The sequence below is a fragment of the Natrix helvetica genome (assembly GCF_964273705.1).
Source record: "Natrix helvetica genome assembly, chromosome: 13".
NCBI lineage: Eukaryota > Metazoa > Chordata > Lepidosauria > Squamata > Natricidae > Natrix > Natrix helvetica.
Genome location: NC_138557.1, coordinates 8946444 through 8971854, shown reverse-complemented (window position 1 = coordinate 8971854; position 25411 = coordinate 8946444). Strand labels below are relative to the sequence as shown.

Below are 25411 nucleotides of genomic sequence, written 5' to 3'. Positions count from 1 at the left end.
TGGAAAGCACATCTGGAGGAGGGACCAGATTTCATCTCCAGCATCATCATGAAAATGGGCAAGGCGCCGGGAGAGAGCAGAGGACTCGCCCCAAGGGGATGAAGATGGGAGCCAGCCACGCAGCATCTTTAGCTACCTCCCATCCAGGACAGGTGATGGATGAATTCAGGTAGAGGGTACCTTCTCAAGCCAGGGAGGGCTTCATCCAGAAAGGTGAGTGTGGCTTGGCCTGAAGCCTGCTTCCTTTCATCTTCTGCTTTAAGGTGAGTCCTTTGAAACGGGGGTCACCAATTGGTGGTCCATGGGCCACTGGTGGGGCGGGAAAATGCTTTTGGCAGTCCGCAGAAAAATTATTTTCGTTTTTTACATTGCACTAAATACTATTTTTTTATTTAAAAAATCATTATCAGTGGGATTTAAAATTACGAATGCAGTGGTCCCTGAGGTCCGAAAGGTTAGTGACCCCTGCTTTGGAATATCTTACCTCCCCCCCCCCCCCATCACAGAGGTCAGCCCCCACTCTGCTGAGCTTCCAGTGTGAAGACCTGGTTTTGCTAATAAGCATGGGTTGGGGAGGGGGGAGGTCTGTGTGACGCAGCCCTGGAGATGGATGGTGGCTTGTTAAACCTTTTATTCTTCTGAATTCCAACCGATTTTTATTTTTTACTTGGACGTTTTTTTTATTTTTTACTTGGACGTTTTAATTAGTGCTTGACTCTTTTGTTTTTAAACTGGGCTTCGATTTGCGTTGGTTAATGTTGCAAGCCGCCCGGAGCCACTTAGGTGAGGAAGTACGGCGTTGTGTGTATACATTCAATAAATAAATAAATGCATTCATCTTGACGGTGACTGTACATGTAGGACAGCGTGGGTGAACCTCTTCAGCACCAAGTGCCAAAACGGGAGCATGCATGCATACGTGTGCCGGAAACCGGAAGAGCAGCTGCATGGTGCGCAATCTTCCCAGCGCATGCATGCACACCGGGTATCTGCTCTCCCGGTTTCCGGATGCGTGCATAAGGAACAGCTGGCTGGTGCGCATGCACGCACCGGAAACAGGAAGAGCAGCCGCCCGATGCCCATTCATGCGCTGGCAAGATTGCACACCGGGCAGCTACTCTTCTGGTTTCCAGGACTCCCACGCACATGAAAACTAGCTGGCCCAGGTGTAGGGGGTGAGGAAAGATTTCTGATGCATTGAAGCGCATGGCCGGGTGAGGTCTTGTCCACCTTCAACAGTGGGGCAATGTCAGGCGCTAACGACTAGAGCTCGATGTGTAGAGTTGAAACCAGCTACTTTGTTGTTCTCTGCCTATAGTACAGGAATCTCTCCAGACGGGCAGCTTTCGCCTGGGAAAAGAGCAGACAAAGCTTTTACGGAATTCAGGGGTGGGGTCAGATCTAGCCCTCTTGTGTCTATGTAGAGAGTCTAGACTGATTCCTCCTTTGAGTCCTCCTCCTATCTGGGATGGCTGATCTCCAAACAGATAACGATGCTAGAAGAACAATCGGTTCTGAGGAACACTTCACGCCCAACTCTTCTGGCTTCCTTGGAGACATCAAGATAACTGCTGGTCCGTCCTTTGGATGGGCCTGGACTTGGGTCGGCTGTACAGGTTCGTGTTCCAATTTGTCTCTCCTTATGGGCCACAATAAAAACAACTCCCCCACCACCACCACCAATCGTTCTCTTCTGCATCCTCCTGTTTACGGTTAATTTAAAATACGAGTTGGTTAATCTTTCCATGCCAGGAGACCTTTTGTGTTTTATTTTGAAAAAAAAGAAAAAGGGTGTGATTTGTAAGACTGTAACCTGCACCGAAGCGTGATAGCTACAAGCTGTGGCAAGATCTTCATCTCCCAATGGAAGTGTTTCAGTTGAGGGTGTGTACTACCGTATTTTTGGGGCTATAAGACGCAGCGGAGTATAAGAAGCACCATGGTTTTGGAGAGGTAAATTTTTTTAAAAAAAGTTTTTGCATTCTGCACGCCTCGTTTTTTGCAGAAAAAAAAGGACATGCACAGCTTTGGGAGGCTTGTAGACCACTCCTGGGGGCTGGGCACAAAATGAACAAAAAATGGGGGGGGGTTGCAAACAAAAAGGGGGGGCATGCAGAGCTTTGGCAGGCTCTTAGAGTGCTCCTGGGGGCTGGGGGGGGGGAAACGTGCAAAAAACCACCCCGTTTTTGCCCTCCTCAGCCCCCAGGAGCACTTTGCAAGCCTCCCAAACTCTGCACCTCCATTTTTGCAAAGGGAGCGGGGTTTCGGGAGGCCAAAAATGCTGTATTCAATGGATAAGACGCACCTAGATTTTCACCCTCTTTTTTTGGGGGGGGGGAAGGTGCGTCTTATACTCTGAAAAATATGGTAGCTAGTGAGGTATGCCATTCTCTCTTCCATCACAAGCTTCTGCTGCTCCTTGAAGGTTTTTTTCACTCCACAAGCTCAGCCAAGTCAATTGAGGACCAGGTGATTGGCGAATGAAGGCAGTAAGAGATCTGGGGACCGGATCTGTGCAACGAAGTAGGCTTGGTTAATGTTAACCTTGATTAGAGGCTTACGGTGTGGACCGTCCTGGTGGTTAGTCTGGAGTCCCGGTTTTGTGCTAACATAGAAAATGGGCTAGAGCTCATGTAGGAGATGACCAGGCTCGATTAAACCACTTTGCTATCTTCTCCAGACATGTTTATTTTCTTCTTGTTTCTCAGTAGCTTGTTTTGGCTACAATCCCACAGATTCCTCATCTGAGGGGAGAACAACTGTCATTCAATGTAACTCATGCTAGGCCTGCAACAGGCATGAGATGGTAGCACTAAGCCACACTTAGCACGGATAAAGGATACTCATAAATAAATGGGTGGCTTCCTTGTGCTTTTTCAGAGTTTTTAAGACACGAAGATGATTAGGGGAGGAACGGATGCTAAAATATATGAAGAACGGTCGCAGGAATTGGGTAGGTCTAGTTCAGTGATTTTATTTTCCTGGGCTCCAAGATCATCGCAGATGGAGACTGCAGCCAAGAAATCAAAAGAGGCTTGCTCCTGGGGAGGAAAGCTATGGCAAATCTAGACAGCACACGAAAAAGCAGAGACATCACCCTGCCAACAAAAGTGCATAGAGTCAAGGCTACGGTTTTCCCAGTTGCAATGGATGGCTGTGAAGGTTGGACCATAAGGAAGGCTGAGCGCCAAAGAATGGAAGCCTTTGAACTCTGGTGCTGGAGAAGACTCCTGCGAGTCCCTTGGACTGCAAGGCTATCCAACTGGTCAGTCCTAGAGGAGATCCACCCTGACTGCTCTCTAGAAGGCCAGATCCTGAAGAGGAAACTCAAAGCCACCTGATGAGAAGGAAGGACTCCCTAGAGAAGAGCCTCATGCTGGGAATGATGGAGGGCAAAAGAAGAAGGGGACACAGAGAATGAGGGGGCTGGATGGAATCACCGAAGCAGTTGGTGTGAGCTTAAATGGACTCCAGAGGATGGTAGAGGACAGGAAGGCCTGGAGGAACGTTGTCCATGGGTTCCCGATGGGTCGGCAACGACTTCCAAACTAACAACAAGTTCAGTGATGGCTAACCTTTTGTCCTTTAGTTTAACGAAAAGAAGGACCAGGTGTGACAGTCTTCCAATATCTAAGGGGTTGCCACAAAGAAGAGGTGTGGGTGTGGGTGTCAATCTATTATCCAAAGCATCTGAAGGCAGGACAAGAAGCAATGGATGGAAACTAATCAAAGAGAGAACCAACCTAGAAATAAGGAGAAATTTCCTGACAGAATAATTCGCTGGTGGAATAGCTGGCCTTCAGAAGCTGTGGGTGCTTCATCACTGGAGGTTTTTAAGCGGAGACTGGACAGCCAAGATCCCTTCCAACTCTGTTATTCTGTATGCCATTTCTCATTTGTCCTGCAAGTCTTGTGCATCAGGCACAGATACAGGCAAGTAAATTAAAATAAAATGACAGAGTTGGAAGAGTCCTTGGAGGTCATCTACTCCAACCCCCTGCTCAAAACAGGAGGCCTTTTACCATTCCGCACAAGTGGCCGTCCAGCCTCTTCTTGATGGGGCACCCACAATGTTTGAAGGAAACCTGTTTCACTGGTTTTTTATGCTCATTGTCAGGAAATGTCTCCTTAGTTCTAAGTTGCTTCTCTCCTTGATTAGTTTCTATCCATTGCTTCTTGTTCTACCCTCAGGTGCCTTGGAGAATAGCTTGACTCCCTCTTCTTTGTGGCAGCCCCTGAGATATTGGAAGACTGCTATCATGTCTCCCCTAGTCCTTCTTTTCATTAAACTAGACATGCCCAGTTCCTGCAACCGTTCTTCATATGTTTTAGCCTTCTGTCCCCTAATCCTCTTTGTTGCTCTTCTCTGCACTCTTTCTAGAGTCTCCACATCTTTTCTACATCGTGGCGACCAGAACTGAATGCAGTATTCCAAGTGTGGCCTTACCAAGGCCTTATAAAGTGGTATTAACACTTCACGTGATCTTGATTCTATCCCTCTGTTGATGCAGCCTAGAACTGTGTTGGCTTTTTTGGCAGCTGCTGCACACGGCTGGCTCCTATTTAAATGGTTGTCCACTAGGACTCCAAGATCCCTCTCAGAGTTACTACTATTGAGCTCAGTTATTAGAAAGATGCTGCATTAGCTAGAGGTGCACAATTTCTTAAAAGTATGGCATTCCGAAACTGTAATTTCTTCATTTTCCCCATCAACTGAGCCCAATTTCAATTCCAATTGAATGTTTCTCCTACATTACAGATTAATACATGGATTTTTACCTGATACAAAACGTGGGTTTGGGTTAATAGTGTCTTATTTTTAACTTCATCTGACATTTAAATCAGATTCTCAGCACGTTCTATTATAATAAATAGAACTGTTGGTGAGAATCTATTCTAATATAAATTAATTTATAATAATTATGGACCAAAGCAGGGGGAAATGTAGTGGTATCCCACAAAGATCAGGAGCCGATCTCAAATGTTGCCTACAAAAGGAGCTCAACGTTGCTAGATTTTTCTATCAACCAAAGATCACACAAAACAAACTTGGACCGCACCATACAATTTGTTTTTTAAACCACAAAATCAACAAAGCACACGTTTAAAAGATTAAAAACTTTTTCTCGGTCCTTCTGCCTGGCAAAACATATTTAACCCTGGCATAAAATAATAGAATGAAATAGGGATGCAATAGAATAAAACGAACTTTTAAGACACTAAAAGCAAGATTAAAAACAAAATTAAAATATTTACAATCCTTCTCCCCTCCTTTTTAAAAAAAAAAAAAAAAAAGTTAGGGCTTAATCTGAATATTTGGGCAGCTGATAAAAGGCCCTTTATAAATTATGTGCAAGTAATATTTACCAAAGAAAGATTTTCTAGAATGCATTAAATTATGTCCCCGGATAAATATTTAGCTTACAAAAGGTTGCCGCAAAATCCTAACAAACATTTCCAAGAAAACCACTTTCCCTCTCTATTAAAAATCGGAGCTAAAAAGCAAACACACACAATTCACGTTGCCAAACTGCTCCAGTGCAAAGACGTTCCAGTGAATTCAACTCTTAACTGCATTTTTCAAGACTTGTAAAGCCAGATGATTCATTCTTGTTCTTCATTTCTCTTCATGTTCAGCTTTCCGAAAACCTTAAAAAGAAGGGGGGGGGGAGAAACACACACCCAAAAACAAGTTTGTCAGGGTAAAGGGAGAAGCTAAATAATGACAAATTATTAACTCTGCTACTGAAAACATCATCTAATGAAAGGATGAGCCACCACTGCTTAATACAAAGCTGTAATCGCTTAAATGTCTCTGAACTAACCGTAGCCATTTGGCATCACAGCCCAAGGCAAAACGTCGGTACCCAGATAGGACAAGATCCCAGGAGAAGCTGTTTTTCCCATCTCAACATCTGTGCTTGGGGAATTTTAACCACTTTCAACGTCACTGCTCACAACACGAGGGCAAAGAGGAGGGTGTGAATAATGAACCGTGCGATAAGTGAGGCGAGCAAAAGGCTTATCGTTCTTCTCTTCTTTACCCTTGGTAAGGGTTGAACTACACATTACACTCCTGATACGTTGAAGGAATCTTGCATGAAAACTGGCTGCTTCGATTTGGCAAACAAGCTGCTGGGGGAAGCCATAAAGTGCCTCAACAGCCTGTCTGTCTGCTGTCCATCATCCATTCATCCGTCTACCTACCTGTCTTTATCATCCATCTATCTACTCATCCACCTACCTACATACCGGTACCTACATCCATCTTGTATCTATCTGTCTATATCATCTTATCCTTCCATCCATTCTTATCCATCCATCCATCCATATACCTACCTATCTATCTCTATCACCCATTCATCTACCCATCCACCTACCGACATACTGGTACCTACATATCTCTTCTATCTATCTGTCTGTCTGTCTACATCATCTTATCCATCCATCCATCCACCTATCTCTACCACCCATCCACCTACCTACGTACCAGTACCTACATACCAGTACATCCATCTTCTATCTAACTGTCTGTCTGTCTATATCATCTTATCCATTCATCTTATCCATCCATCTATATTACCCAGCTATATACCCATCCACCTACCTACCTACCTCCATCTTCTATCTTAACTGTCTGTCTATCCATATCATCTTATCCATCCATCCATCCATCCACCCACCCACATCTATCTATCTATCATCTATCATCTATCTATCTATCTATCTATCTATCTATCTATCTATCATCTATCTATCTATCATCTATCTACCTACCTACTTACCTACCTACCTACCTATCATCATGTATCTATCATCTATCTATCATCTATCATCTATCTATCTATCTATCATCTATCTATCTATCTATCATCTATCTATCTATCTATCTATCTATCTATCTATCTATCTATCTATCTATCTATCTATCTATCTATCATCTATCTATCTATCTATCTATCTATCTATCTATCTATCTATCTATCTATCATCTATCTTATCCTATCCTTTCTCTATCATCCATCCATCCATCCATCCATCCATCAATCCACCTACATTTTTCTCATCTTATCCACCCACCCACCCAAAATTTACCTACCTGTTCCAGATATCTCCAGCTATGCCAAGCTAAGAAGTGGCCAGCTTAAGCAAATGTCTTCTTTTGTTATATCTTTCTTTCCTTTTTAAGTAATACTCTCAACACAAAAAATCTGCCACCTAGCAGGGCCTGTGATGCTCTTTTGATGGGACTGGAGATCGAATCACAGCTCACCTAGGGCGCTACTCTGAGGTCCACTGAGTCATAGGCCGATGCTCTCATCAGCTGGAGAGGCTTCGTAAATAACACTCGCAGTTCTTCGTAGTTTGGTTTTTCTTCATATTCCAAAGTCATTACTTGTTGCAGGTATTTCTTTATGGATTCTTTAAAAAATCAATCAATCAATCAGTTAATCAAACAGATCTCCATGGACGACAATGAAAAGAGCTGCTCTAAGTAACGATTGCAATGTTTGTGATGCTACAACCTATGGCTTAGATCAATGGTTTTTTTTTTCAAATTGGCAACTTTTAGATGAGTGGACTTCAACTCCCAGAATTCCCCAAGGGACAAGTAACGGGAGCTTACTCCGTTACACGGCGCTAGGGATTTGAATCGCTGAACTGCCGACCTTTCTGATCGACAAGCTCAGCATCTTAGCCACTGAGCCACCACGTCTCTCTATCTATTGTTCTAGACAATAGGAAATGAGAACTATTTATCTGGTTGTCTCCTAGATATGCAAATAGACAAAAAAAGGCAAATTGCAGTTCACAGAAAATGCAGCACAAGGATGCACCTTTGCTGCAACAGTGGGACCATGACCTGGGATGACAGAACTCCTAACTGCAAATTCTGCAGCGTTTGTCAACTAGGGCAATATTTAAGATGAGTGGACTTGAACTCCCAGAATTCCCCAGCCAGCCATACTGTGACAAACTGGCTGTGCAAAGTCACACTGGATTATTTCTCATTGAGAATACAGGTAGTCTTCGACTTACAACAATTTGTTTAGTGACCGTTCAATCTTACAACGGCACTAAATAAAGTGACTTACGATCATTTCTCACGCTTACACCAGTTGCAGCTTTCCCACGGGTCATGTGATCAAGATGCGGACGCTTGGCAACTGGCATGTACTTGTGACGGTTGCAGTGTCCCAGGGAATCCCGGTGGTTCTCTTTTGCCACCTTCGGACAAGCAAGGTCCACGGGGATGCTTAACAACCATATTGTATCTTAACAACTGCAGAGATTCACTTAACAACTGTGGCAGGACAGGTCATAAAGAGGGGCAAAACTCCCTTAACAACTGTCTCACTTAGCAACAGAGACTGCAGCCTCAATTGTGGTCGTTAAGTTGAGGACCACCTTTAATGTGGAATCAACCATGAAGTAGCAATAGCACTTAGACTTATATACTGCTTCACAGTGCTTTTACACCCCCTCTCTAAGTGGGTTTACAGAGTCGGCCTCTTGCCCCCAACAATCTGGGTCCTCATTTTATCCACCTCGGAAGGATGGAAGGCTGAGTCAACCTTGAGCTGGTCAGGATCAAACTCCTGGCAGTGAGCAGTTAGCCTGAAATGCTGCATTCTAACCACTGTGCACTGTGGAAGGAAGGAAGGAAGGAAGGAGGGAGGGAAGGAAGGAAGAGCAATAGCCTTTAGACTTATACACCGCTTCACAATGCTTTTACAGCCCTCTCTAAGCAGTTTACAGAGTCAGCCTCTCTTGCCCCCAACAATCCTGGTCCCCATTTTACCCACCTCGGAAGGATGGAAGGCTGAGTCAACCTTGAGCCGGTGAGAATCGAACTGCTGTCAGCCTGCAATACTGCCTTCTAACCACTGCGCCACCCTCTAAGAAGTAAACCCTGAAGTGAAAATTAGGATGCTAACAGGAGAACAAGTCAAGCTGCCTTTACCTGGTAAGGCTCCCCAACTGGAAGACAGTCTTGGACTTTTGATAATATCCGCTTTCCACCTACAATGGCAACGACAACATGAATCTCTTAAACAAGAGAAGTACAGCTGAGACGAGAATTGTGCATTCACAACACACATTCAATCAAGTGTCAACTCGCAAAGCATCTGGCCTGCTCTCGAGTTGCCATAGGCAGGGCGGATGGGAAAACGAACTTTGCAGCTGCAGCGAGGGAACACTTCAGTCAAAACAAAAACACATTCCAGCCCTCTGTCAAGGCCATCTCCGCAGTTACCCACAGCGGCCAGAGGGGAGTGATTTCTACAACCCTCGAAATTCCTTTGTTGGAGAATGTGACTGATGACACACCTTGGGGGGGGGAGGAACAGGGTCAGAGCCGGGAGGTAAATTAAGTAGGGTCAGAGTTGGCTCCACTTGCAATGTGCCAACATGGAGCTCCTAATAAATAACTGGATTGCTTTTCAAATTTGGCTCGAGACTCATGATTTAAATAGGGCATGTCGGAACACTGACAGCGAGTTGATTTAAAGCAAGCCTTTGTACTAGTAATTTAAATCACAATTTTAATTAAATTTAAATCGACTTGGTTTAAATCAAATCCACCCTGATTTTGAAGGTTAATGTCCCAAAGAGAAGGTCGGTATGATCCAGTACGAGTACACCCCCCCGCGAAATTGCTTCATTGGAGAATGTGACTGATTACACACCTTGGCGGGGGAGGGGGGAGCGGAGAGGGGAAACAGGGTCAGAGCTGGCTCCACTTGCAACATGCTGACATGAAGCTCCTAATAAATAACTGGGTTTCTTTTGAAGCTTGGCTCGAGGCTCATGATTTAATTAGGGCCTGTCGCAAATTGATTTAAATCAAGCCTTTGTACTAGTGATGTAAATCACAATTTGAATTCAATTTAAATCGACTTGATTTATTTCAAATCCACCCTGATTTTGAAGGCCAGGTCAATGTCCCCAAGAGAAGGTCGGCACGATCCGGTATGAGGACATTTGGCTCCGGTTAACACGGCGTTTCCTTTAAAGTTTATCTCTTGGCATCATGGAGCTATTTCGTGTTGGCCTTGGTACTCTCTTCGCTGGCTTGCAGGTATTTCATTCCCAGACTAGTTAACATCTTCAGTGCTAGAAGGGAGAGGGGTTCGCTGTCTGTTCATTCAGGTAGTCCTCGAGTTACAACAGATCATTTAGTGACCGATCAGAGTTGCATCAGCGCTGAAAAAAATGGGACATGACCGTTTTTTACAGGGACGGCCTTTGCAACACAATTCCGACGCCTGGCAACTGGTTCCTATTTATGACCGTTGCTGGGCGGTCCCAGGATCACATGATCCCCGCTTGCGACCTTCTGACAAGCCAAGTCATTAGGAGAGCCAGATTCACTTAAGGACTGGGTGACTAACTGCAGTGATTCACTTTAACAACTCTGGCAAGAAAGGCCCCTAAAACGGAGCAAAACTCGTGTCTTAACGCGTGTCTCACTTAGCAACGGGAATTTTGGGCTCAATTGTGATCGCAAGCCAAGGACTATGTGTATTCTTCATTTATTTGATTTCATCTACCCTTCTGTAGGAATTTTATAAATCTTCTCTCTGCTGAGACCAAAACCCAAGGGAGCTAATCTTGCTCCCAAACTCTCAAAAGTTGAAAAAAACCTACGTTAAAATGAAATCACAATTCAAAGCTGGCAAAGGAACAGAAGGTTCACTTAACAGCCGAGTGACTAACGAATCAACTGCAGGGATTCACTTAACGGTTGGGGCGAGAGAAGTTGTAAAATGAGGCAAAATTCACTTAACAAATGTCTCCATTAACAGCAGAAACTTGGGGCTCCAGTATTGTCGTAAGTCGAGGACCACCTGCATACAAGAGCTTGCCCCGTAGGTGTTTCTGGGATTGTTGTTTCCTCGTTGAGAGCCCCTTGGTTGGGCTACTGCTTTTTGTTTAGTTGTTTGTGTATAAGCCGACAGCAAACAACACTCCTTTGTAACACCTGTGTTGTGGGATAATGAAACATCTGTAACAACAAACAAATTCAGAGAGCATTAAGGACTTTGGGGTTCAACCCTGAGCTACAGATGTTCGTTTTATGGGGACCAGACAGTCAAACAGGAAACAAGAGCCCCACTAACACTGACAGGGCTCGTTGCTGTATGTAAACAAAAAGAAAATCCCACTCCTTCTAGCCCTGATGATGTTACCTAGTTGGGTAATGAAACATCTGCAAGGAAACAACCAAGCTCAGAGAGCACCAAGGACCTCACAGTCTTTCTCCTCCCCCAGTTCCCCTCTCCTCCTCCTCCTCCTCCTTTCCCCCTCCCATTCTCTTCCCATTCTCATCACTCCACAAACTCCATTCTCTTCTAGCACTGATGAAGTTACCTAGTTGGGTAATGAAACGTCTGCAAGGAAACAACCAAGCTCAGAGAGCACCATTGACCCCACAATCAGCTCCTCCTCCTCCTTTCTCCCACAAACCCCACTCCCTTCTATCACTGATGATGTTACCGAGTTTGGTAATGAAATGTCTGCAAGAAGACCACCAAGCTCAGAGAGCACCCAGAATCCCAGTCTTTCTTCCCCCCTTTCCCCTCTCTTCCTCCTCCTCCTTTCCCCCCTCCCATTCTCTTCCCATTCTCATCACTCCACAAACTCCATTCTCTTCTAGCACTGATGAAATTACCTAGTTGGGTAACGAAACATCTGCAAGGCAACAACAAAACTCAGAGAGCACAATCCTCCATCTCCACCTCCTTCTCTCCTTCCTCCTCTTTGCAAGTTCCTCTCCCTTCTATCGCTGATGATGTTACCTAGTTGGGTAATGAAATGTCTGCAAGAAAACCCACCAAGCTCAGAGAGCACCAAGGTCTTCACAATTCAACTCTTGGATCTACAGACATCCTCTTCTATTGGGATTTTTTTTTTGTCTCTCCGGGATGAAAGATAGAGGGAGTTGCGTGGCCAGGATGAAGAAAAAAACAGGATCCCGTTATCAAAGCTCAGTAGCCACCGCAACTTTGGCTGGTGGTAACCAAAATAACCCTTGTCCCAGCAGGCAGTTGCCGAGAGTTGCAAGTGCGACACACACCTTTCTTTTTCCTCTCTGACCGCGCAGGGATCTGCCAGCTCTGCAGACCAGGGAAGGGCCCCACACAGCCATTTTGCCAGGCAGTAACCCAAGGACTCTAGGTCGCTTCGACGGGACGGAGCTGTTAAGGGACAAAACGAGAAGATTCCCCGTTAAGAGAGAGAGGGAGGGAGATTTTACATAGAGAAGATGAAACTTACACGTCCCTCATCTCATGATGATGGAGTGATTCTGGGTGGATTACGAGTCTTGCACTTGCTGCTCTGAACTTCGGTGAGTCTGTAGGAGTATGAGAGCGTGACACCCTCCCCCCCCACCGCACCCAAGGCTTCCCTTCTCTGTGCCAAGAGCTTTTGCAAACAGACAAAAGGCTTTGGGAGAGCAACCTCGCGATGCTTCAGGCCAGTGGTGACATTCAATTTTTTTTTGACGCTTGGTGGGCGTGGCAGGGGAAGGATACTGCAAAATCCCCATTCCCTCCCCACTCCAGGGGAAGGATACTGCAAAATCCCCATTCCCTCCCCACTCCAGGGGAAGGATACTGCAAAATCCCCATTCCTTCCCCACTCCAGGGGAAGGATACTGCAAAATCCCCATTCCCTCCCCACTCCAGGGGAAGGATACTGCAAAATCCCCATTCCCTCCCCACTCCAGGGGAAGGATACTGCAAAATCCCCATTCCCTCCCCACTCCAGGGGAAGGATACTGCAAAATCTCCATTCCCTCTCCACTCCAGGGGAAGGATACTGCAAAATCCCCATTCCCTCCCCACTCCAGGGGAAGGATACTGCAAAATCCCCATTCCCTCCCCACTCTGGGTCCAGCCGGAGGTGGCGTTTGCCGGTTCTCCGAACTACTCAAAATTTCCACGACCGGTTCTCCGGAACCTGCTGGATTTCACCCCTTCTTTAGGCTTTGCAAAAGTTTTCGGCGTGGAGAAGCCCGAAGGAGCAGAGACCGCATCCTAAAAAGCTTCTCTTCTCTCTTGGGTGACTGGAGCTGTGTGTGTGTGTGTGTGTGTGTGTGTGTGTGTGTGTGCATGCACTCAAACGGCCTGGTTTCTCTCCCCCTCCTCCCGCCCCAAGCCAGGCTGCCAAGCCACAAAGGTTGGGGACCACTGATGTAGGGCTTTCAAGGTGGCAACCAGGATCCTGAATTGAACCTGGATGCCAATTGGCAGCCAACGCAACTCTCCCGAGAGAGAGAGAGGCGTCGTGGGCAAATCTAGACCTGAGTTTGCAATGGGGGTCTCACCAGCTCCCCTGTGGCTGTCCAGGCTGATGAACTCCAAGGTGCCTTCGTGGGGAGTCCGGCTGCAGTCCCGCCGAGGGACGTGTTTGCCCCCAGGGCTGTATCGAAAGGCGAAGCTGAAATCCGCTAAAGTAACCTGGGGCAGAAGAAGGAAGAAGAGAGTTGGTCTAGCAAACGTTGGAAATGTAACCCCAAAAAAACCGGGCACATTTGATCATTTGTGGTGGACTTGTGTCAAAACAAAAGAAAAAAAATGGGCAATGATACACAGATGGTTTAGAAAAGATGATAGGAAAACATGTAGATTTTAAGCCCGAATTGTTCTTTAGGTATAATATCAAGGAAAACCTGATAAGAAAAGTACCGTATTTTTCAGGCTATAAGACGCACCAGAGTATAAGATGCACCACAATTTTGAAGAGGTAAATTTTTTTAAAAAAATTTTGAACTCTGCAGGCCTCCCAAACTCCCTGCACACCTCGTTTTTTGCCCCCCACCCCAAATAAAGAACATGCAGAGGCTTTGGGAGACTTGTAGAGTGCTCCTACGGCTGGGGGAATGAGCAAAAACGGCCCAGTTCTGCCCCCCCCCGCCCTTAGGAGCATTTTGCAAGCCTCCCAAACCCTCTGCATGTTCATTTTTGCAAAGGGGGGGGGGGTTCGGTAGGCCAAAAGTGCTGCATTCAGTGTATAAGACGCACCCAGATTTTCACCCTCTTTTTTGGGAGGAAAAGGTACGTCTTATACTCCAAAAAATACGGTACGTATTTAACATTACATGTCTTAACAGCAGCGAGGATTATTTTTGCACAATATTGGAAAAATGAAGATATACCAGAAGATGAAGCAATAGTCACAAAGATACTAGGTTGTGCAGAAATGGATAGATTGACATTGAGAATTAAACAGAGAGAGGACGCAGAATATTATCAAAGGTGGAATTTATTTTATCAATGGTTGGAGAAAAGGGATGGAGATTAAGAATGTAACATGTATTGTTAAGCAAATTATATATCCAGACAGCACAATGTTTATTAAGCACTAAGAAATGTGTTTAATAGAAAATCAATAAAATAAAAATAAAAAGAATGAAGAAGAGCAGAAGATTCTTAAAAAAAGCTACAGGTAGGACTTACGACCACAACCGAGCCCCGAATTTCTGTTGCCGCGAGACCATTGTTAAGTGAGTAGTGGACACCACAATGAATATTAACACTCCATTGTTAAAATTTATAACAACAGAGTCTTAAAAGCTTGACGGTCAGTCTTTCTCCATCCCTCACACCAAAGAGTCAAGTTGGACCAGTCTGGAGTTTTTTTCCTCATCCTCTTTTGAGCAAAGCTGCTTTTGAATGGCAGCTTTTCTTCAAAGTCCTCTACTGGTAGTCAACAAGTTAGGACCACATCTGAGCCCCGAACTATGATTTTGTGGTCTTTAAGTGAAGTGCCCGTGTGACTGCTTTTCTCAATAACCATAATCCAAGCGTTCACCATTGCAGTCGTTAAGTATTTCTTTTCCTCCGGAGAGGAAAATGGCTAGCTTTTTTTTTGCATTTCTCACTTCCGAATGCTGACTCTGCCGGCACTTTTGCTGGATTTGAGGCCTGTACAACCTCATTAGAGGCCCTGCCTTGTTCTCTGCTCCTTAAAGATAAAGGTTCCCCTCGTACATATGTGTTAGTCGTTTCTGACTCTAGGGGGCGGTGCTCATCTCCATTTCAAAGCCAAAGAGCCAGCGCTGTCCGAAGACGTCTCCGCGGTCATGTGGCCGGCATGACTAAACGCCAAAGGTGCACGGAACGTGTTACCTTCCCACCAAAGGTGGTCCCTATTTTTCGACTTGCATTTTTTACATGCTTTCAAACTGCTAGGTTGGCAGAAGCTGGGACAAGTAACGGGAGCTCACTCCGTTACTCAGCGCTAGGGATTTGAACCGCGGAACTGTCAACCTTTCTGATCGACAAGCTCAGCGTCTTAGCCACTGAGCCATCGCGTCTGCTCCTTGGAATGGGCCAACTCACCACTGCCAAATGCGCCATGGCCAACATGCCGTGGCCAACCCTCCAGGGGCAATTCCCTGCAGCCAATTCACCACGGGGAAAACTCTCGGCAGCCCAATTCAACCATTTTCTTTAATGGTTTAAAAATGACTTTGAATTTTGTCATTCACGTTTCGTTTTGTCTCGCCTTCTACGTTCTTTCTTTAATTATTCCACTTCACTGTTTCTTCGATAGTATGTAACTTTTGTCCCGCGGCAAGTTGGCCGTGACGAGTTGTCTTAACACAGTGGTTCTCAACCTTCCCAATGCCGCAACCCTTTAATAACAGTTCCTCGTGTTGTGATGACCCCCAACCATCCAATTGGTGCCTCGGTGGTTCCTAAGACCATCGAAAATATGTGTTTTCCGATGGTCTTAGGCGACCCCTGTGAAAGGGTCGTTCGACACCCCCCCAAAGGGGTCCCGACCCACAGGTTGAGAACCGCTGTCTTAAGAGAGCCCCTGCTCCTTGCCTTACCACAGTAAGATCAGCTGGATTCACATATATGTTTTCAGCAGCCAGATCCCCGTGGGTATACTCATTTTCGTGAAGGTACTCCAGGACATCGAGCTAGAGGCAAAGAGAAAGACAGAGACAGGAAGTGTCAGTAGTGCAAGTCACTGCGTTAAATGTTTGCTAGCTGAACTGAAAGAGTTACTGCGCAGGTCATAAGTTTTTATCTGACAATGATTTATTGCGCATGCTTAACATGTTTATTTCATCACACATTCCAGAGACTTCTTTCCTTTTGATGTTTGTCCGTCTGCCAGGAAAACTGGGAGACAAGCTGTTCTTGCCAAAATGTAACAATTAGATAGATTTGTTTATTTCTTTATTTTATTATTTTTGTATTAAAAGTTTGTTTTCAATTAGAATATGTTTCCGGGATTTTATTTTATTTTTCACACCTTGAGGATATGCCTGTTTGGAAAAGCCGCGGTCTAAAGCCTCACTAGTTCAGGGAGAAATTTTTCCCCTGACAGTGCAAATTCCCAAGGCCCACCCCTCCTGCCCATTAGAGAAATTCCTTCCCCACTCTGTGGCTTTCTAGCATGCCCATACCAGCCTGACTGCAAGCTGCAAAACGGCTTTCTCCGACATCTTGTTTTTGTTGTCGTCCAGGATTGACTGAAGAGATCGACCCAATTCGGGAAAGACCAGGAACCTGCCAATCAAAGGAGATGGCACTGCGTGTGAATTGAATTGCCCGCCACAGTGTGCCTCTACTCGTGGTCATCTGCTGGTTTTAAAAACCACCAGGAATGAGGGAAGCGAGTGTGGTGGAATGCAGCCTGGATTCCCAGGGGGGGGGGAGGGTCCGCCTTCTCGAGATCAGAGAGGTGGTGAAGCTTAGATAGTTTGGTGGGAGAAAGAGCGTTAAGAAGGCTCCTCCCTAGAGATTCTCGGAGAATATTTGGTGCTGCAAATAGTTGTTTTGGAGTGGTGAGATTTCTGTCTATAGGTCTGTGATGGCGAACCGAGGGCATATGTGCCAGAGGTGGCATGCAGAGCCCTCTCTGTGGGCACATGCACCATCGCCAGCTGCTCTTCTGGTTTACAGCACGTGCCAGCCAGTTGGTCTTTACAGGTGCCAGAAAATGGCCTGAAAACGGCTTAAAAAATGCCCCCAAAACAGGCTGATTTTGGGGCCGTTTTACAGGTCAAAAACAGGTAGAAAAACAGCCTGAAAAGCGACCCCCAAAATTCCCTGAAACGGCCCAAAATAAGCCAAAAACCAGGCATGCGCAGGCCGGACGCCCGGTCCTCAGTTTTCGGTGCTTTGGCACATTGTAAAGGCTGTAAAGCAGCATATAAGTGCTATTGCTCAAAAGCAAAATACAAACTTTTGCTAAATACAAACTTTTGCTAAATACAAAATGAGAATGTTGAAGATCAACTTGGATCTATTCAAATCGCAGGCCGTGCAAGGAATGGCAACAGAAGAATAGCGCTAGCAATTAGCCTTATATACCGCTTCACAGCCCCTTTACAGCCCCCTCTAAGCGGTTTACAGAGTCAGCCTCTCGCTCCCAACAATCTGGGTCCTCATTTTATCCACCTCGGAAGGATGGAAGGCAGAGTCAACCTGGAGCCTGGCGAGATTCGAACTGCCAAACTGCAGGCAAGCCGGCAGGCAGCAGAAGTAGCCTGCAGTACTGCACTCTAACCACTGCGCCACGGTGGCTCTTCTCCATTCTGAAGAATGGCTTTAGTCCTGCGCCAAAAAGTGGAAGATCCACAGAGTTGTTGTGAGACGGGAGAAGAACAGAGATCAAACTCTCCTCTCACTGGGACTCACCTGTAGCTAGTCTCATGGAGGCCAAAACCAACACATTCTGGTATCCCCAGGAATGGCATTAAGTATTGCTTCTTCCATTTCTCCACTGCAAGGAGAGATCAAACGGGACAGGAGAGGTGTACAAAGAGAGGTGTAGCACAGCCTGTGCTGACATGCACCCCCTCCCCCCCGCAAACTGCCCCACATCGGAAGCAGAACAACAAGAGATTCGAGATTTCACAAGCGGGCCAAGAGAGGTTTGAGGATGGCGTCCTGTGTTCGTGTCCCTAAGACCCACTTAGAAAGGGGCGCAGGAGCCCCCCAATGTTTGTTTTTACCTGTGACTTTCTTGGCAGCTCGCTGGAGAAAGTTCTGTTCGTTAAACAGCTTTCCCTCTTTGGCATCCTGAGAAGAGAAAGATTAACAGGCAGCACTGAAGTTCTTGGACAAAGACAGACAGTGTGTGTGTGTGTGTGTGTGTGTGTGTGTGTGTGTGTATCCCACCTTTATTATATTTACAAATAACTCGAGGAGGCGAGCGTAGTCACCATACCTTCCTCTTCCTCTTTTCCTCGCAACAACCCTGTGAGGTGGGTTGGGATAAGAGAGGAGGACTGGGCTAAAGTCACCCAGCTAGCTTTCATGCCTAAGACAGGACTAGAACTCTCAGTCTCCTCGTGATTGGCCTAAACCCAATTGGCTTTGATGCCTAAGACAGGACTAGAACTCTCAGTCTCCTCGTGATTGGCCAAGTGATTATTTCGAGGTTCAAAAGAAAATAAGACCCGGTCTTATTTTCAGGGAAACACAGTATTGTCCTTCCTTCCTTCCTTCCTTCCTTCCTTCCTTCCTTCCTTCCTTCCTTCCTTCCTTCCTTCCTTCCTTCCTTTCCTTCCTTCCATTCATCCATGCATCCATCCATGGTGCACAGTGGTTAGAATGCAATATTGCAGGCTGACTCTGCCCACCGCCAGGAGTTCGATCCTGACTGGGTCAAGGTTAACTCAGCCTTCCATCTTTCCGAGGTCGGTAAAACGAGGACCCAGATTGTTTTGGGCAATAAGGCTGACTCTGTAAACCGCTCAGAGGGGGTTGTAATTTTCTCATCTCGTTTTAAACTTTAGACGTGTATAAAACCTTGGCCGATGACAGCAATAAGCAGAAATGCGAGCAATCCTATCTTTAGCAAGCTGAAAATCCAGTTCTGCTCCATGGAAAAATTCTACGCTATTATCTAACCCCCGAGATTTGAACTCACCACTTTGAGGGTGTATTTGTGCTTTGGTGAGCATTCCGACGTTAACCTTGCTGTGAAAAAATAAAACAAAATGACAAATTGGTAGGGAACGCAAGAGAGCTTCATTTAGGCCCTTAAAGGCGCGGGATCTAACAGAGCTTAACAGTTTCATGATTCTTCCTTTCGCTTGAGAAAAATGGAAATATTGACAATATTTCAGCCTACTACGCCTTCAGTTTATTTTAAGGTTTTTACTTGATTCAAGAAGACTCCAAACTCAGGAAGGGAAAGCTATCATTTTCACGATAGGTTCACCTTCGGAAAAATATAGAGCACCAAGCTGCACGTTTTCTCCCCCTCCCCACAAATGGGTAAAATCCCCCCTGAATACCTTCATAGATCAGCCTACGATCCGACTGGCTCAGAAGCTTCAAAATCATCCACTCCTTATTGTTCAGGTCAGTCAAAATTTCACGCTCCGAGAGAGGTTTTACGCAAAGACATTTTTCCTTCTTTGGCGATCGGTAAGTCGTCTTTCCTTCATAATACAAGAGAGGTGCTGATTTCAGTCGAGTCTTTATGGTCATTGTGCAAAATAAATACAACGACATTGGCTTTAGCCTCACTGGTGCAAAATTATAGCAGAAACGAAAAAAGAAAGAAAAAGAAACTAGCGTGTGCGTGGAGCGATTGTGGTTGTATTTAAAAGTCTCACAGCCCAAGGATAGAAACGATCTTTAAACCTGTTTGTTCGGCTGGCTCTACTTTGATGCCTTCTGCCCGATGGTAGAAAGTGTGAAGAGACACTGACCAGGGTGTCAATCATCTCTGAGTATCTTCCTTTACTCTGCTAAAGCAGCGAGATCTGGCGATGTCATCCAGTGGTGTCAGAGGGCAACCGATGGTTTCTTGTGCTGAATTGATGCCTCTCTGTAGGGCCTTCCTGTCTGCAGCTGTTAAACCAGCGCACCATACTATAATGCAACATGTGAGGACACTTTCTATGGTGGACCGATAGAAAGAGATCATCAGCCGTTGTTCCACCTGATTTTTTTCGCAGGACTCTAAGGAAATGAAGTCTCCGTTGGGCCTTTCCAATCACCAGGGACATTTTGTTTTCCCAGGTGAGATCTTGACTAATGAGCACTCCCAAGAATTTAAAAGAGGAAACCTTCTCCACACAGCCTAACTGGGCATTAAAAGCAGATACGCTTCTATTCGCCAAAACCCAACCGAAAGGTTTTGAGGAGTCCAAGGATTTCCCCATCCACCCGTGTTCTCCAGCGGAAGGGTGGATAGAAGGGAGGAGGACAGGTAGTCCTCAAGGTATGACCACAATTTTCTCTTTTAATGATGACCCCCCCCCCAAATCCCTTAGCAGGTTGGAGTTTGGGAAACTGAATGGAGCTGAATGTTTACTGGCCTGATGCCCTTCCTGTTGCCAATGCAGAGTTATATTCGACAGATCTATTCTCATTGTGCCCAGAGAGAGAAATATCTGCCGCTACCTAGGGTCGAACTCACAGCCTCCTGATCGTGAGGCAAGAGCTCCACCTCTAGGCCACCGCAGCACTCGAGTTATGCATCGATGGAGCCCAACGTTTAGGTTGCTACGTGAGACATTGGTTAAGTGATTCCACCCATTTTTATGACCACCGCTATTAGGTTGAACCATCGTGTTCCCCGCATTGCTAATCCTGAGCACGTCCATAAATCCTTACCTTTTGCCTTCGGAGAAAAGGATGCCGTTGAGCTCTGGGGAGAAGCTTTAACAGAGGTTGAAGACATTTCCTTTTTCGGAAAAACGATCTGCACCTTTTTCTTGTCAGGCAACGGTGGTAGCTCAACCGGGATGCCCTGGCTTAATTCTGAGCAAGACAGAAGAAGGCGCTGTTCAGGGTGAAATCCTACCGGTTCGGGCCGGTTCGCCCGAACCGGTAATAAAAAATGCTTAACAAAGTTAAAAAAAAAAATTGCGACCATCAGCTGTGCCTGAGCGATGGTAAGAACTTTTCGTTTACTTTTTCTTAGCATTCGGGGTCCATTTTTGCTCCCAGGATGCTTCTCTGAGGCGTGCTAGGCCAAAAACGGGAGGGTGGAAGGGGTGGTATGAAAGAAAGAGAGAAAGGAAGGAAGGAAAGAAGGAAGGAAGGAGAGAGGGAGGGAGGGAAAAAGGAGAGGGAGGAAGGACCACAAACCTGGCACTAGACGCAGCTTCAGAGGACACCTTGAAAGAGCACAGCAATACAGGGCTGGAAGGGACCTAGAGGTCATCTAGCCCAACCCCCTGATCCAGCAGGATATTGTTAGTGAGTTTCTGTATTTTCACCCGCTGTCACATGACTACATAGCTACGCCCACCCAGTCACATGACACACATCCCACACATACACCAAGCCACGCCCACAGAACCAGTAGGGAAAAAAATTAGATTTTACCATTGGCACTGTGGGAGCAGCCAAAATAATCACCCCTAAGCCCCAAACCAGAAAAATGTGGCATGCTTGAGCAGCTATGGATAGTAAAGTACGAGCGATTGTGAGGGGCTGAGACCCCCACCTTGAAAGCACTTCATTGAAAAAGGAACATATTTCTTTCAATTCTTTCTAGTCTGCTTTTGTCTTGCCTACATAGAAACTCAGAATAGGAAGCTGCCAGTAGTTTAGTTAGATCAGAACCAGATCTACACACTCTCTATATTATATAATAATTACACACACACACACACACACACCATATATATAATGTATGTATGTATGTATGTATGTATGTATGTATGTATGTATGTATGTATTGTGTCACAACCCCTGGTATGCCCAAATATGGGAGGGAACACACTGCTTCCCTTTTCTGTCTTTCGGCTCACTCCAGGAGACCATCCAGGCAGAAAACCATATTTTTAATGTTGCCTTTGATACATTTCCGTTGTATTTGTGCTGATACACACACACACACACACACACATATGGTCACATTATAAACAAGATGTTAAGCTTCTGGAAAGAGTGCAGAAAAAGCAACGAAGATAATTAGAGGGCTGGAAGTTAAAGCACATGAAGAACGGTTGCAGGAATTGGGTATGTTTAGTTTAGTAAAAAGACTAACTGGGGATGGGGAGAATGATAGCAGTGTTCCAATATCTCAGGGTTTGCCACAAAGAAGAGGGAGTCAAACTATTCTCCAAGGCACCTGAGGGTAGAACAAGAAGCAATGGGTGGAAACTGATCAAGGAGAGAAGCAACCTAGAACTAAGGAGAAATTTCCTGACAGTTAGAACAATTAATCAGTGGAACAGAAGTTGCCTCCAGAAGTTGTGAATGCCCCAACACTGGAAGTCTTTAAGAAGATGTTGGATAGCCATTTGTCTAAAGTGGTATAGGGTTTCCTGCCTAGGCAGGAGGTTGGACTAGAAGACCTCCAAGGTCCCTTCCAACTCTTATTCTATTCTAAGTGAACCACTGCAGTCATTCAGTTTAACAGTCATTTAACGTTATAAAATGGAGCAAAATCCAGGTCGAAACTGCTGAGGACAACAATAACCCACTGGCTAGGTTATAATTGCATGACAGCTGTCAATAAATAAACTGTAAATAAATGTAAATTGTAAAATGAAAAGATGGACCAGGGGTGATACGATAGCAGCGTTCCAATATCTGAGGGCTGCCCCAAAGAAGAGGGGCTCAAGCTATTCTCCAAAGCACCAGAAGGCAGGACAAGAAGCAATGGGTGGGAACTAATCAAGGACTAATCAGCCTTCAATTAATACAATTTCACACACACCTTTCACAGAAGGAGATGGCGTGATCTGCATTGGCTCGTCTTCTTGAACCGGAAGCCGGCCTCCGCAAGCCGGACAGAAGTGAAACATTTCCTCGACTTTCTGTCCGCATTGTGGACAAAAATTGACCATCCTGGAAAAAAGTCACCAAGAAAGAAAAAAGGTCAAATCCGTAAGTAACTGATGCATACACAAAAGCTGTGTATGCCCAGAAAGAAGGTCGATTTTAATATATATATATATACAGGCTGAGTACCGAAGTGAACTCCCTAGCAATCTTTAACAAAGAAACATTTATTTTATTTTTGTTGTTAGTTGTGAAGTCGTGTCTGACCCATTGTGACCCCATGGACAACGTTCCTCCAGGCCTTCCTGTCCTCTACCATCCTCTGGAATCCATTCAAGCTCACGCTGACTGCTTCGGTGACTCCATCCAGCTGCCTCCTTCTCTGCTGTCCCCTTCTTCTTTTGCCCTCAATCTTTCCCAGCATGAGGCTCTTCTCCAGGGAGTCCTTCCTTCTGATTAGGTGGCCAAAGTATTTGAGTTTCCTCTTCAGGATCTGGCCTTCTAAAGAGCAGTCAGGGTTGATCTCTAGGACTGATCAGTTGGATCGCTTTGGAGTCCAAGGTGACTCCATCCAGCCCCCACATTCTCTGCCGTCCCCTTCTTCTTTTGCCCTCCATCGTTCCCATCATGAGGCTCTTCTCCAGGGAGTCCTTCCTTCTAATTCGGTGGCCAAAGTCTTTGAGTTTCCTCTTCAGGATCTGGCCTTCTAAAGAGCAGTCGGGGTTGATCTCCTCTAGGACTGACCAGTTAGATGGCCTTGCAGTCCAGGGGACTCGCAGGAGTCTTTTATTAGGGTGGAGAAAAGAGAAGCTCATATAACAGACGGAGACATCTTTGGACAGCGCTGGCTGTTCGGTTTTGAAACAGAGATGAGCACTGCCCCCCAGTGTCAGGAACGACTAGCACATATGTACGAGGGGAACCTTGACCTTAAACTCCACTGAAGGTATCACCTAGCCTGGTAACAAAATGTTCGGAAACCAACCCACAAGCTTGGAGAAGGAACCTTCACCCTCAGCCTAAACCCCAGTTACAAATATTCACCACCATGGCTACTTCTCTTTCTCATGATCAGGCTCAAAGCCTCTGCAGAAGACAAGCAACACCCCATTCTCAACAGAGCCGGGGAGGAGGAATACATCATCATCTCTCTCCAATCTACGACACGGATCCTTTCAGCAGTTCCAAGAAGGCTCCACACCCATTTGCATCACTCAGGTGACCCTGAAGATACAGAGAAACCTCCAGGTGACCTTCAGAACCCTCCAAAACAGTGGTCCCCAATGTGGGGCCTACACCCCACAGGGCGGGCAATTTGATTTTTAATGGGGGCAATTTGAACCTTGTTTAAACCAAGTGAATGGCCTTTTAAGCTTCCTCCTTGTGAACAGAGTTCACTTTTTGAGTAAAGTAAGGATTATATGTCACCAGCGGGGTGGCATCAGGATTTTAGAGAGGCTTAGGTAGGCATGGCCAAAAAAAGATTGGGAATCACTGCTCTAAAAGGATGTAAATGACCAGCTGCCGGCAAGGAGTACAAATCCGTCCATTCCCCACATCCAATCAGAGCTGAAGAAGCTTCTTGGATGAGGAGCGAAACGTCTTCAAAGAAAAAGCAGAAAGTCCAGTTGCCTCCTGAAAAAGCACCTTTGGGACAACCCATGATCTGGATGACAAGAGAATCTCCACAGACCTTCATGTTCATCGCCCTTCCATAAAAAGGTAAGGCCAAACAGGGCTTTTGTAGGTCTTAACACCTAGAAAAGTACCTATTGTCTACAAAACAACCTTCTAGCTTGCTTAATTTTTGCTTAGTATCTTTTGCCCAGTCAAACAACTGCACTTCCTTCAAGAAAAAAAGAATAGAATGGAATGGAATAGAAAATGGAATGGAATGGAATGGAATAGAATAGAATTCTTTATTGACCAAGTGTGATTGGAATTTGTCTTTGGTGCAGATGCTCTCAGTGTACATAAGGAGAATAAAAATACATTCATCAAGAATGAAAAGATGCAATACTTAGTGATAGTTATAGGATACTAAATAAGCAATCGAATCATACTAGGAAACAAACAGAACAATATAAATTGTAAAGATACAAGCAACATGGTTATAGTCATAAGTGGGAGGAGACAGGCAATGAGAGGAATAGCAATACAGTTCTCAGTAAATAGTAAATAGATGGTGTTGTGGGAATTAGTTATAATCTATGATTATTAATCCTAATCTATGATTATGCAAAGTAAGGGGTTGATTAGAGCTGGAGATCTACAGGTTGTCATTGTCCAGAAATTCTGAACTTCCTTTCTTCTACTAACTAGAACAATGTTTCCAATCCTGGCAAGGTGAAGATGTGTGGACTTCAACTCCCAGAATTCCCCAGTCAGCTTCCCGTACCCCCTGGCAACGCCAAGACCCCTGGGGCAGGCGTACTGTATCGGAGGCTCCGGCCTATTCAGAGGCCTAAAGACCGGGCAAGGGGGCTACTCACCCGGCGCCGGGCCCGGAGATCTTCTTGGCGGCCGCGTCGCCCTCTTCGGCCCGCGACCGCCGCTTCCGAGCCGCCCAGCCGGATTTCATAGCGGCGTCGGCGGCTAAGGACGCTTTCACTTTCGCTTTCGCAGCGTCAGCGCGCCCAGGTTTCCGGTACGCGGCCACGCCCTCTTCCTTTCCTGGC

The 25411-nt window shown here is 45.7% G+C and overlaps 1 protein-coding gene across 2 annotated transcripts; it reads right to left on the bottom strand.

Annotated features, from left to right (window-relative positions):
* Positions 1-5286: 5286 nt before the first annotated feature.
* On the bottom strand, positions 5287-25411 carry VRK3 (VRK serine/threonine kinase 3). 2 transcript variants are annotated; one of them, XM_081965873.1, is made up of 14 exons: positions 25226-25401; positions 22669-22799; positions 20610-20756; positions 19280-19426; positions 18910-18959; positions 17990-18056; positions 17673-17757; positions 16436-16538; positions 15851-15943; positions 13337-13469; positions 12083-12203; positions 8966-9024; positions 7274-7422; positions 5287-5649 (listed from the first exon to the last, which is right to left on the bottom strand). In XM_081965873.1, exons 1-13 carry the CDS (start codon positions 25312-25314, stop codon positions 7274-7276), a joined length of 1374 nt encoding a protein of 457 aa, XP_081821999.1. In that variant the 5' UTR covers positions 25315-25401; the 3' UTR covers positions 5287-5649. The 2 variants fall into 2 exon arrangements, 1 of the variants encoding a protein (XP_081821999.1); XR_014176434.1 differs by lacking the exons at positions 5287-5649; positions 7274-7422 and adding an exon at positions 10854-10987 and having other exon boundaries at positions 25226-25411.